General features: G+C 35.9%; 1 protein-coding gene across 3 annotated transcripts in view; it reads left to right on the top strand.

Moving 5' to 3' along the window:
* The first annotated feature begins 9,182 nt into the window (after positions 1 to 9,182).
* LOC114467500 (solute carrier family 41 member 3-like) overlaps positions 9,183 to 13,898 on the top strand; it is a 47,352-nt gene continuing 42,636 nt past the window's right edge. For 2 of the 3 annotated variants that reach the window (XM_028453841.1, XM_028453843.1), the window contains exons 1-2: positions 9,959 to 10,225; positions 12,481 to 12,896. In XM_028453841.1, the coding sequence (XP_028309642.1) occupies positions 12,585 to 12,896 (312 nt within the window). In that variant the 5' untranslated portion in view covers positions 9,959 to 10,225; positions 12,481 to 12,584. Of the gene's footprint in view, positions 9,288 to 9,958; positions 10,226 to 12,480; positions 12,897 to 13,898 lie in introns of those variants that run through there. The other variant, XM_028453842.1, reaches the window with a different exon arrangement.

Here is a 13,898-nt window from a genome sequence, read left to right as displayed (position 1 = left end):
GGAAAAAAAAGGAACAAAAACTGGTATTAAATGATCAAGTTCATTTGATCACAGAATTCTAAAAATAGCAGATGCATATAATGTATATAATGAAATGATTGCGGAAAATATTGAAAAGATGAAACACCTGAAAGAATAATATAAGAAGTAGAGTGAGAAGTATTCTTAAGGAGCTCAAAAAAAAAGGGGCATGTATTATAGCATTTGTTTAGAAATAATTCCCAACAGCATCAATAATGTGGTTAGGGCATGGGCAATATGGACCGAAACGGTGATTCTAAATGGTGATGTATGAAATAAATCTCTAAATTTTTAACTCACTAATAATGTCTTACCAGTTCTGGGTTAAATTTGCTGATGCAAAATGCCACACAGGCACATTTACTAACAAACAACTGCACAATATGTTTCACTTTTGGCTTTTTCTCTTGAAAGGGACAGCACGTGTGGGTGAGTTCTGTAGTGTGGCTTGAAGGTCTAGGTTATAACGCACACAGAAATACATCTAACTGTGCTTTTTATGAGAAGTAGCAAAAGCAGCGACTTCTAAAACAAGTATTTTAATACAAAATAAGCTATAAGACAAAAATATAATTTTATGCGATATTGTAATTTTCTCTATCGCCAAAACAGAAAACCAGATATCTAGAGTCTCGATATATTGCCCAGCTCTACATGTGACATAATGAGTATCTTATTTGAACTGTTTCTATTACAAAAAGATCTGGATTGCTTGAAAATAACCTTCACCATAAAACAAAAATGAAGGCCCCGTCTGAAAAGTCTCGTTCGTAGGATTCTAAGTTGTGTAATAATGACTGTCCTGTCAGGGATGGACCTCAAAGTAATGCCTGGGTCACACAGTATGTGGAGGGTGTTTTAAGTCGGAGGTACTGTTCGGGGCAGTTCACAGACACAATGCTAGTTTTCACCTGCATAAACAGATTTTTAAATATCTGCATTTTTTTTTTTACCAGACAAAGGGCTTTTGGCAGCACAAGTAATTTTTCAAAGATATTAATGTGTTCATTATTTCTTGACTTCATTGGAAAAGTGTTTATTCTGCAGATCATGAGCTTTCTTTCATGTTGTCCACTTGAGGAGACTGGGCTTCACCTTCTGTTTTGACACTTTAATCTTCACACTTCTTTGTTGGAGGTACTTTACAAAGGAGTGTCTGGTGCGACGACAACCCTGCGCTGGTGGAATGCCAGTGATGACATCATTACAAACCTGGGAAAAGTGCTGCGCCCCCGGAAGATTAAACATTTAATTGCCCTTAAAGTTTAGATGCAGTTAAAATTTGTGCCACACATTTTCTTTCCTTCTTCCTTGCTTAATTAATGGAGAATTTTATAAACCTTCAACAATTTCCTTCTCTTTCCATTTCACCATTCATTGATGTCCATCCATATGTCAGCCATTTACCAGTTAATCATGGTAAATGTAATAAAAATCATTCTAGAAAAGAAAGAAAAGACGTTAACAGTTGTTTACATGCAGGTTTTGAAAAACAACAAAGATTAGGAAACAAAGGAATCTCCTTAAGTGAAAGCGTTTCAACAATTACAACAGTCACACTGGTAAACTCAAAAAGATTACTTAACAATGAGCCAGCTCAACAGCAACACATCAACAGATGGCCCATCTGAGGTCAGTCACACAAGGCACACGTGCCCATTGATACGCACACACTGTACTGAATGACGGCATCCGAATGCCAACTCCTGACGGCCATGAGACTGCTGTGTCTAAGGAAAGGCTTTCGCAAAACAAAAACTGCATTTCTGTCAACAACAAAAACAGACAAAACAAGTTTTTTCAGCCTTGTGGATAGTTTTCCACCACTGACTTTAACCTATTGTAAGGTTGGCTATGGCACACACCATTACCACTGATAGGCTAAACAAAAACTAAACTTGAATCATAATGATAATTACTATTAGGTTTTAATTGTTCAAGTAAAAAGTTAAACCATAAAATAATACAGAATATCCCATTACCACAACATAAAACACAATTCCTAACTTGTAATTCAATAAGCCGGGAAGTGTTAACGCTATGAATGGAAATATTCCCTTTTACACGTCTGTTTTAAAAAAAAGAGCAAGGTACAAATCTCAAATTTAACTCAAATTTTAGCCATTTAGATTTTCAATCTGGACTTCTTGTTACTTAATACCTGTTTATTTCACTAAGTATGACTTTTGTTTAAAGGGAGGGAGTGTGAATTTGATTTTCTCGAGTAGATAGAATGAACTCAATGAACCTTTTGTTTAAACAGCAAAAACGCTCAGCTAGTAATAACTAAAGCAGTGTTGCAGGGTTTAGGAAAATGCATTCGCTTGTTTTAAGGTTTGCATGTGTGTGGACACAGTAGGTGATAGAGTGAGTGTGTTGAGAGAGTTACAAGGCCAACATCCTGGTGTGACCAGCAACAGGTGCTGAGTGGTAAACCAGTGGGCTAATGCACAACCAAGAAAATATGGACACTGAATGACAAGAGTAAGCTTCAGCTGAGGTATTCCCCTAATAATATTTCACAAAAGCTTCCCTTTTTTACCCCCTCAAATGAATGCTGAATGAATCCTTTGTGTACAAACAAACAAAGCCAATCTAGTAATCAGGAGGACTATATGTGTGATCTGTGTGACTAAGTAAGGACTGATAGTTTGGCTGGCAACAGTGTGCAGGAGTGTTTATTTATAGAAACATTACAAGTTTCCATGTTAGTTTCCAGCACATAGCTCTCTTTCAACCACTGCACTCCATCATCATCACAAGCACTAAAGCTCCTCTTGTCGGCAGCTACTCATAAAACACTGCATGGACTCAAGTTCTTAGTGTGGTCAGTCACATTATTGGCCATTCCCATCAATTTTTGTCAATTAAATCAGCAGTTGTGAAGTTAGCTAAGGTTATACTTTAGGTCCAATGCTCAATATTCGTGTTAATAAAATAACAACACGTCAATTGAAAATTCAATTCAATTCAACTTTATTTACATATACAACAAAGTCATCTCAAAGTGTTTAACAAAAAAATAGTAAGAAAGAAATAACCTAACAAGATCCACATGAACAAGCATTTAGCGATAATGGGAAGAAAAAGCTCCCTGTTTTTTATAGGAAGAAATCTTCAGCGGAACCAGGTTCAGAGGTGGCAGCCATCTGCTTCAACTGGTTGGGTTAGTGAACAGAAGGGCAAACAGAATAAGATAGAAGGATTTATGCAAGAAGAATAGTTTGAATCCAGTGTGGTAGCCTTTGCAATTCACTGCTAGCCATCGGGCAATAGAGGGCCACATTAGGTCTAAATGGGAGCAGGCGTTAGTTAATTGAATTGATTTGAAAGGACTGAAAGTATTGAGTTTAATTGAGAAAACTGGTCAATTTTGTGGTAAAGTTATCACTAAAATTATAAACAGGTCTTACTGAATGACTAGCAAAGCTCTGACTGTTTACTATGAATGAGATCAAGTCAATTAAGACTTCAGAATGAAAAAGAAAAGGTCCTAAGTAGGGCTGGGCGATTTTTGCCTACTTAAAAAAAAAATCGAGTTTTGATTTGATTTTTTTTTTTTTCAATACACTTAAAAATGACGGCAGACATCAGAATTTTGCCAAAAGTGAAACTTTATTGCTGTGATTGTCCTCAAGAGTTAAAATGCATAGAACAATCCCAAAATATAAAAAAAGTAATGAGGCTCTTCAAACAAATTCGAGCTTTAACCCAGGTTTAAGCAAAAGTGCAACAGCAACTTCACAGTAGCTTCAATTTTCTGATTAAGAAATCAGATAACTACATCATGTTCCAACATATAACATTACAATTAAAAAATTATAAACTCTTCCCTTAACATCTCAGCCATGGTGCAATAAAAAAATCAAAACATGCCTGTAACACACAATAGCCTACTCAAAGGGTAACAAATGTAAACAAAGAGAAACCCACAAGGACGGAACGCGAAATAGTCCGAAAAAACTGTGGTAGAAAAACATAAAAAATACAAAAAAATTTTAATTTTTTTTTTAAACTTTTTAAAATCGCCCTAGTCCTGAGCAAGACCAAACATTATATTAGATATTCACATCATGGTCCTACAAAGTATAATGCAACATCCAACAACAACAAAACATATCTAAATCACAATTAACCATGTGCCCAAATAAAACACACATGATACATTTTTATTCTTTTTATTTATTCTTTATATATCTTTATTTATTTTTTTTAGCCTAGTCTGTGGGAAGATTCTCCCTGGCCAGCACAGCAATACAATCCCACCAGCGTGTCCTACAGCATCCTTGGTGTCTCCTCTCTACTGAAGCACATCTCCAGAGGGAGGCATCCATGAGGGATCCTTGATAGGTACCAGAACCACCAGCTGGGTCATCTCAACATGCTCTACTGTGAATGACCAAGCTCCTCATTTATCACCAAAGGCTGAGCCCGGCCACACTATCGAGAATACTCCATTCAGCCGCTTGCACTTGTGATTTAGTTCTTTTGGTCATCACCCAAACTCATCACCATGAATAAAGATTGGTTAAAAAAAAGCATTGTGATGATAGAATTACAGATTATTTTCTGCAGTAAGGCTATTGGCAGATGTGTGAAAAGTACTGATGTATCCACCTCAAGTAGAAGTACTGTTACCTGATTGAAATTGTACTCAAGTACAAGTACAAGTAAGTAATACATAAAATACTCAGTACAGTAAAAAGTAGCTCAACTAAATAATACTAGTTACTTTACTTCACTTCTGCGTTTATTTTTGGTAATCAATCTTGCCACGGGTTCCCTTGCATACAGTAAACATCTCATGTATGAACTTAAAAAGTAAGAGACCAAATAATACAGGTTAGAACTTAATTTATTTGCCACAAAGGCATCTATTATTATTATTATTATTATTATTATTATTATTATTATTATTATTATTTTTTTTTTTTTTTTTTTTTTAAAAAAAAAGTATAGCTAGCTTAATGAACTGAGAAAATAACATAATTCAATTCTGTTCATAAATACGTTTACGGTAATCTAGTTGGATGGCTATGATGTGATGCGTTTGATTGTTGTCTGGTGATTTCATTTTTTGTAGTTTTACAATGTCCGTTGGTCATTTTAAAACAAAAAATAATAATTTACTCAGTAGCGGTTGGGTGTACAAATGTAATGAATTACTGATTTAGAACTATACTCAAAAAAAGTACAATACCCATGAAAGCAACTCAAATGCAGTAACGTGAGTACTTGGAATCTGTTACTTAGCCTCTGGTAATTGGTTATGAAAAATCACAGAGTTCGAAGCTAAGAGGTATTTGAGAAGGTTGGAGTCACACTTGGCATCAGCATTAGTATGTTAGTCCCGAGCTGAGGCTGTCATTAATAAATAGATACACATCCTCCCGCACATTAAATCATCTTTATTTAATTATCTCTGATGAGACATTTTCTCATTTGTATTTGTCCCCACATAAATAAATGAATCCACTTATCAACTTTTTCTTAATTCCTAGGTTGACAGCTACATTCTCCTGTCATCGTCTGAACATAATTGATGGGATCTCACCATTCTTTGCTCTGGATTCACATTCAAAGCAAAGCAAACACATTACTTACAACTTTCAATGCCTTTCTTGTCATTTTTTTTTTTAACATTAAGTTCAAATCTTCCTGCAAAAAACGATGACATTATAAAACACGAATGTACCTAAGACACATTTTCATGTAGAAACATGTTAAAGTGTGCTTTTCTTTAGTGAAACCAGTTCTTTTCAGTATCGCGTGAATCGTGCGAGCTAGAAGGTGATAATGAGGTGCTGAAAAGGCTCACGTTCACACAGCCATGAGATTCTGAAGCCAAAGAACATAGCAAAACCCACACCTTACACACAAAAAGATCACGATATTGGAAAATATAGGAAAACATGTGGCCTCGTAATTCAATTCACTCTTGCTTTCCATTATAGTTTCTAAGAGAGGAAAATAAACAGTGAGAGACCTGAAACCTCCAGGGGCTCTAAGCAGACTGGTAAAGAGGATCCATAACTACAAGGAGAATTATGTTTTTATACACCTGAATCAGGATGGAACATAAAGTCAGATATATTCATCACCCACACCACCAACTGTGCAGCTAGCACATGTTCCTCCCTGCACCTTAATGTTTCATCCCAAAAGTTTAGAGCATTGCTCCTCATTCATGCCACATCCTACACCAGGCATTTTTACAAGAGTTTTTGTTCTGATTGCTACAGTTAGCATTAGGTCTAAATAGTTCAAGAGTACTTACAACATAAATGGGTCTTTTTATTGAGGTTCTGTTTTAGCTACAGAATCTTGTTGCAACCAGGGTGAGAGTTTTGCCAGGCAGATTGTAGAAAGTCTTAAATGAGGAAACACACAAATGTGGTTTTACTGTGAATGTGCTACCATCTAGTGTTGGAATGGAAACGTGTCAGCTACTGATTGTTTAGCAGGAGAACTTTGGATGACAATGTCCAAATTAAATTATGTTTAACAAGTACAGTGCCCGTCGGAAGTATGCATTCATGTGGGAGCATAAGGGGTAAAATTGCGGGTGCAAAATGTGGGTGCAATTTTTCTGGTTTAATTCTATGGGACGTGTATGATAAATGTGTTTGTTGTTTGTATTTTTACTCCCCTTTATATTTTTTTGTTTGGTGTATTTTTCTGTAATGTATGTTTTTTGGAGTCGTGTATTTTTTAGGGATGTAACGATTAATCGTAAGGCAGTTAAAAATCGATTCATAGGTATCACGATTGACATCGATACTTTGAAAATTGAATCGCAGTACTTTTTTTAAACAGCAAGTTGTATATATTTATCTCTTCTCTTGTCCAGCAGTGTACCAGCGGGCAAAATCTTTCTACTATTTACTTTCTGGCCGCCTTCTACTCTTAAACATGTTAATAAATGAAGGTTAAAATGTATGTAACCCATTGGTTAATAATAAATGGGTCAGTTTTTCTCATACCTACTGTTGCTGACTGTTGTTCTCTGTTTGAGTAACATCACTTGATCAAGCCTTTTCTAAGATTCCACACTAAAAAAAATAAGTAATAAAAGTATGTATGATTCATGCTGATATCGGATCGGATCGATATCGACCAATACCCAAGGCTGCAATATCGGTATTGTATTGGAAGTGAAAAAGTTCTTTCGGGACATCCCTAATTGTTTACTCTATGCTTAACTTATCGTATCTATCATGCAAAATTATCAATTATGACATCATCTAGACTTCTAGTAACTTTTGGGACAGACGAAAACGACTTTTCTTACTGAGAATTTGGCAACATTGCCTTCACAAATGTCTTTGCCCTAACCTCAGAAAAGTGGGAGAATAAAGAAAAAGTTGTTTTTTGTCTTTAAAAACTCAATGACAGAACACGAAACTCTAACACAATTATTATTTTTGTAAAAGGTCTATCGACTTAATAATCTATACTTTGATTTTTTTTTGTAAATGTACCTGTTTATCTTGATTTCTCAGTTGAATACAGAAAAGAAACATTGGATCCTCCCTAAATGGCTGTGTGCTCAGCCCAATGCTCACAAGATATACCAGCCATAATAAATCCAATTTTAGATGCTGCGCAGCAATGGTTAGGGCCAGGCTGTAGGTTCAATTTCTGATAAATCAAAACTCTGTGTGGATTGTTTGTGAACATTTTTTTTTAAGATGAGCTGTAGCAATTTCAGTAACAATTGAGCAAAAATTGTGGAAGGAGATATGTTCACTAAGTTATACAGTTTCAGATACAATAGAGTATTAGACTTCATAATTTGCAATAGTGTGAGAGACTTTCTTGGCTGGCCTCGGAATGCCTTGGAATTCCCAGCGAGGAGCTGATCAAGTGGTTGGAAAAAGTGAAGTCTGGTCTTCTCTGCTTAGGATGCTGCCCCTACAACTCAACCATGGATTAAAAAGATGGATGGATAGATAATTTGAAATAGCTTTGAAATATTTGTTCTGGAGTATGGCTATATTTTGGTGAAAGTTGCAAAATTGTTGTAGCACCAACTTTAGGATAAGTTGAAAAAAAAAAAAGAAAAGTAGAGGTGTGGCTTCTGGTAGATTGGCAGAAGCAGGGGGAGGAAGTGGAGCTGTTGAGGGCTTGACATTGAGACGTCCTCTCAGAAACTCCAAATAGCGGCTTTAAGAAAACGCTTTATTATGCACCACTATCGTTTTAATTTTATTTTAAAATCATGAATTGCCACAAAGCATCATGAGTTGATGACGTGTTACGGTTTTTCAGCAGCTCGTTATTTGCAATGAAGCCCCATTGAGGTTGCTTTGTTTGCGTTGGTAATTAGACATACGAACAAACAGAAAGTGTCAGATTCTCCCTTACAAGCTGAAATCGGAGTATTTGTCAGACGAGGAAAGAGGAGGATGAAAAACAGATTAGAAAGAAAGTGTGATGATCCAGGCACTTCCTGTCCCAGTCAAATATGAAGTGATGCATCTGTGCTGCGCTGTGACCACTTTATATCATGTTGTCAATTTAGGTAAGGATTTATTTATGACACAAACAAACTTTAATCCCCTTTTTGTACATTGCAGCTACAACATCCGCACAATAAAATCACATTTCCTCTCACTTCTGATTTGGCTGAGATCACTGCTCCTCTCTGGGCTAAACACAAAGATCATGTTGGCTAAATTACTTTAGCTAAATAACCATCTCCTCTGAAATCATCTCTGTACCATCTTCTTCTTCTTAGTTTCTCTACTGTCCACAAGGCAAGCAAGCCAGGAATCCATTTAGAGCCATTACATTACTCGCATAAGACCATGGGAGTAACAAGACCTTTAAAAGCTTTAGCATGCACGTGTGGTGTCATTTTACGTCCAACAGGATGTTTGATTTTAACTTTCAGAGAAGTTATATCATAGGTGTATTTTTATAAAAATAAAAAAATAATAATAGATTCATTGTAATGTGTATTATGTCTTATGTTGTGTTTTTTTATGTAATCCAACAACATATAAACTGACAGAAAATAGGAGGATGCAGGGGCTATGCCTTTTTGCAAACGCCTTGAAACATAATCTTGTCCCTGTGATGCCCCCTTTCCACACACACACACACACACACACACACACACACACACACACACACACACACACACACACACACACACACACACACACACACACACACATAGCAGGCATACACAGAGTTATTATTGTCTGCTTGGTTCTCAATTTAGTTCTGGAGACTTTCCTTTGCTGCAGTTGAAGACAGAGGTAAGAACGTTAAATCAGACTGAAACACAAAAAGCAAAATTGTGTTTGTGCGTGTGTGAGAGTGTGCATGTGTGTGTGGAGTTTGTTGGGTTGTGTGAAACCCAATAGAGTAGCAGCATGTGAGTCTGGAAGCTACTTGCCCCAGTTATGTCTAGGCCCCGGAATCAACTGCTGTGTTGAACTTGGATCCTTTCATTTGTTGAGTTTCCATATGTTCTTACTGTGTCTGCATTGGTTTATTCTGGGTTCTTTGTCTCACAGTCTCTAAATCATGTATAATAAACTCACCGGAAACTGCATTTGCACCTTGCAACACACCTTCCTGTCTTTTAATACATTTATTTTAAATCATTTATTTTTATTAGGGCTGCGTGGAATTTAATTGAATTTATTGTTTTAGCAATTGGCTCCAGAAAGAAGATTTATTATGTTATTATTTATTTTGTGTGTGCGTGTGCGTGTGTGTATTCTTAAATGTAACCTTGCCAAAATTCTCTAAATTTCAGAACGTTAAGAGTAGTATTAATTAGTAGTACTTACTTCCCTTTTAGGTCCTCTTGAAGTCAGTTTAAAGTAACTCAGATGGAGAAAACTGCTCATCATGTGGGCGGGACTTTTTGTCACCGTCTATCCAATCAGGAAGCGCCTTCCTATGTTATTATGGGATACTAAACATGGCGGCTCCCTTGGAGAGAGCGCTGGAAATAGATGAGTTTCACTTGTTTTTTTTATTAGTCTGAAACTGTAGAGGGAGGAAATAGGCTAGCTTTTAACATTGAATTTACATCCCGGTGGTGATGTGTGTATTATAATGTTTTTTTTCGTTTTTATTTAAGTCTTCATATCGCCTTTTTTTTTTGGATCGGTTTAGAAACAATGCATATATTGGCACGCGGCTCGTTTACTAGCTCCACATACGACAAAAGCACTTGTCTGTGGTAAGTCTAGCTGTGTGTCATTTAATACAGTCTTGCAGGGCATGTACAGTGTGTATGTTTATGTATAAATGTCATCTGTGTCAGGCACAGCTTTTCTATTTGGTGGCAGAACTTTCAAATGTATGTAATAATCTACAAGTGCGGGGCGATATGCCTGAAAAGTGTATCACGATATAAGTGTTTCATATTGGTCGATAATGATAATTATTTTTATTAATATTTTTTTACCTATTCAAAATAAGGACCAAAAGAAAAAAGGCAATCAAAATCTTTAACATTTAAAAAGAGGTTAAGAAAACTATGAAAGAAAAATAAAACCTCAATAAAATATATATAGCAAAAAAAAAGTGTGCTGTTTAGGTTTGTAAATAATAATGATATTCAGTGCACATCTGAGGTAGAACTAACATATCTGAAGTGAAATGAACAGCAGGGTATTTATATTTACAGTATTAAGAAAATATTATGGGGGCATTTTTGGCATTTATTTCCTATAATAATAAAATTAGTCTCCTAAAAAAACTAAACAAACAAAAAAGCACATGAAAAGTAAAAATTACTATTACTGTTTTTACTGTTTAATGTCAACCACTGCTGCTGTATCTTGTTTATTTTATATCTGGTAATACGTGACATAAGTTATGGTCAATTTATATATTTTTCTGATTTCCTCTAATTAAACCAGATCAGACTTGATGATTTAATCAATAATTACTGAGAGCAGCATTAACAGAATATTTAGGTGTTATAATCACAATAGTTACATTACTGTCTAATGGGACCAGCTTTGTCTGTGATCACGTGAAATATAATTTATAAAACAATTGCGTTTCACAAGTTGGGATGGATGAATAGTAGAGATGTAACGATTAATCATAAGGCAGTTAAAAATCGATTCATAGGTGTCACAATTCACATCTCATTCACAGCTCTGAAAATTTAATTGCAGTCCTTTTTTAAACAGCAGAGGGTGCTATATATCCTCATCTAAAAGTTTAGATTCATTTTCAGTTGCACTTTTAAAAAGAAAAGGAACTGTTATGTAGTTTTGCATTGTTTACCATAGAACCGGAATTTAAATTAATAGGCTTCTTCTTCATTCGTATTATTCCTTTATTTATTTCATTCAAGATTTATTTTTAGTTAAATTGCATTGTTTTGAATAGTTTATCAAGGGATTTTTTTGACAATTAAATATAAAAGGACAATAGTACAGTTTTTTCTAGTTTTTTTTCCCCCAGAAAATTAAGGAATATTTGTCTACATTTCCATTTTGTAAAATAAACCGTAAGAGAATCGTATTGTGAACCCAGTATCGTGAATCGAATCGTATCGGGAGTTGAGTGAATCGTTACATCCCGAATGAATAGTGACATTTTTTTAGGATAGACATTTATTTCACTCGTGCACATGTTAGCTTTTATCCTTCCATACAAATGTTTAATTTCACCATGATATAAATCAGTGGCTCTGCATGGTTTGATGGCAGTAAGCCGTGTACATTTTACTTCGCTTAGCTTAGTTAGCTTTAGTCCAGTTTCCAGTTGATAATTGTTGCTGGTAGCGTGCATCTGTCACCGTGTTTGCAGTGATATGTTTATTTATTTTTTTAATCACTGAAAATGTATCACATTATTTCAGTTGAATCCGGTTCGCTCAGTTAAGTCTACGAAGGATGGAGGGATTGCTCAACACATTGTAACATAATTTTCACAAGTTTAAAGTATTGAACCAGAGGTGTTATCATTACAAATCCCTCATAATTATGTAAATGAGTTATTGCTATTAGAGTAGATAAGAAATCATAATGTAATTGTGCAAGTAGCTATCATTTAAAGATCATTAGGAATTATAATAAGGATAATGGTGATGCTCTCACATGGTTTATATATACAGCTTAATAATAAAAAAAAAAACAAGAATAAGAAATAACAGAGCTAGAACAGTACAATGTTTTCAAAATAGGGAAATATTTATTAACATTATACTTTTCATAATTACACTTACACAGTTCAGGGCAGTGGGTCTATAATGTGTTCATTAAGAGATACAATCACAAAAAATCTATATCTCCAATGTTCTTTTTTGTTCGTGGGGTGTTAGAGGCTATCCCATGCTATCACTCAAGGCAGGTTTCCTGAAAATCACAAGCTAACACCAACATACTGTCTGGCACACTTAGGATTGTGATGCAATATTGTTTTGCTAACTATAAATCAAATTTGTTAAAGTGTTCTTTTGTTTTGCTTTCATAGGTCAAGAAGATAAAAATTAAGGACTTGACCCCAATGCCCTCCTGTTTTCCATCCTACCAGTTAGTTTATTACAGTGCTGTCTGTCACAGCGAACCTTCTCCATCATGCCCAGTGAGGATAAATCTTCCCAACAGCCCCGGCAGAGAGTAAAGGCCAAAAGGTCTCGCTCAAAGGGAAAAGGCCCAAATAAGAGTCGGAGTGCTGGGCCAGGAGACACATTACAAAATCAAAATGACCACCTCGTACCCACAGTGCTTCATCCTCCTCCCAAAAAGCCAGTGGAAGAGAGGCCCAAAGTGTCAGTTGCTAAGGTACAGGAAGAGTCATCCCTAGCCATCTGTCTTCAGGTGATTTTTCCTTACCTGCTGGCTGGGATGGGCATGGTGATGGCCGGCATGGTCCTGCACAGCGTCCAGGTAAGTCCAGTCAATTGTGTTGTATTGAAAAGGAATCATTGACTGGTTTGATATTCCAGGCAGCTTTTAAAAAACAAAAAAAATGGCATAAAGTTGCAAAACCACCACATTAGGTTTATCAGGAGCGATTGCAGCTCTGAGGCTGATAGAGAAGCTCACGTAACTGACAGATAGAAAGAGAGAGCACTGCAACAGCCTGGATACAGTAAAAAATCAGCCAGTTTGTAATAGTAGGCAATAATAAATTGCATAAATTTGCCAAATCACCACATTAGGTTTGTTCAGGAGCGATCGGTGCTGCTGGACTCTGAGGCTGATAGAGAAGCTCACATAAGGGGAAAACTGTTGGACGAAGAGGGGGCGGAGCATCAGAACAGCCTGGATATAGTAAAATCAGCCAGTTTGTAATAGAAAAGAACATTAAACACTATAAAGTTACCAAATCACCATGTCAGAGCAGTGCATTAGTCTGGTTACAGAAAAACTGACTATAAAAAGTTAGAAATAAACTGATATGCAGACGTCGGGCTGGGAGGAGGTGAGTTCATGTGGAGATAGAAACTAATCAAAATACACAGAAATACAAGGAAATCTCTATTAACACAGAACCTGCCTGTTCTGATTGGCCGAGTTATTTGAAGGGCACCCTCATCAGCCAATAGAGTGCGACCTATGTGCAAAGCAGCCTTTACTTGGATTTTTCTTGGAAAATTGCAAAAATCTTGGAATGTGGCCAATACAGCTGTGGGTTTTATAGCCTGAACAATACAGTACTTGTTTTCTGGTATATTACTATTAGACTGTTGCCTATTTTCTTTTTCTTTCTTTCTTTTTTGCCTTCTTTCAGTGGAAGGAAGAACAATCTAAAGAAGGAGCAAAAGACATTGTAAATATTTACATACTGGACTATCTGTTATTTTACACATCAAAGCTAATTAATTTCAGGTGCCCCAATGCGGTCAGCCTGTCTTTCCTCTGCACTGCATTTTTCTGACTTAGTTG

This window comes from Gouania willdenowi, chromosome 7 (genome assembly GCF_900634775.1).
Source record: "Gouania willdenowi chromosome 7, fGouWil2.1, whole genome shotgun sequence".
Taxonomy (NCBI): domain Eukaryota; kingdom Metazoa; phylum Chordata; class Actinopteri; order Blenniiformes; family Gobiesocidae; genus Gouania; species Gouania willdenowi.
The sequence above is the reverse complement of the archived record's forward strand: the minus strand, read 5'-3'. Positions and strand labels throughout refer to the sequence as shown.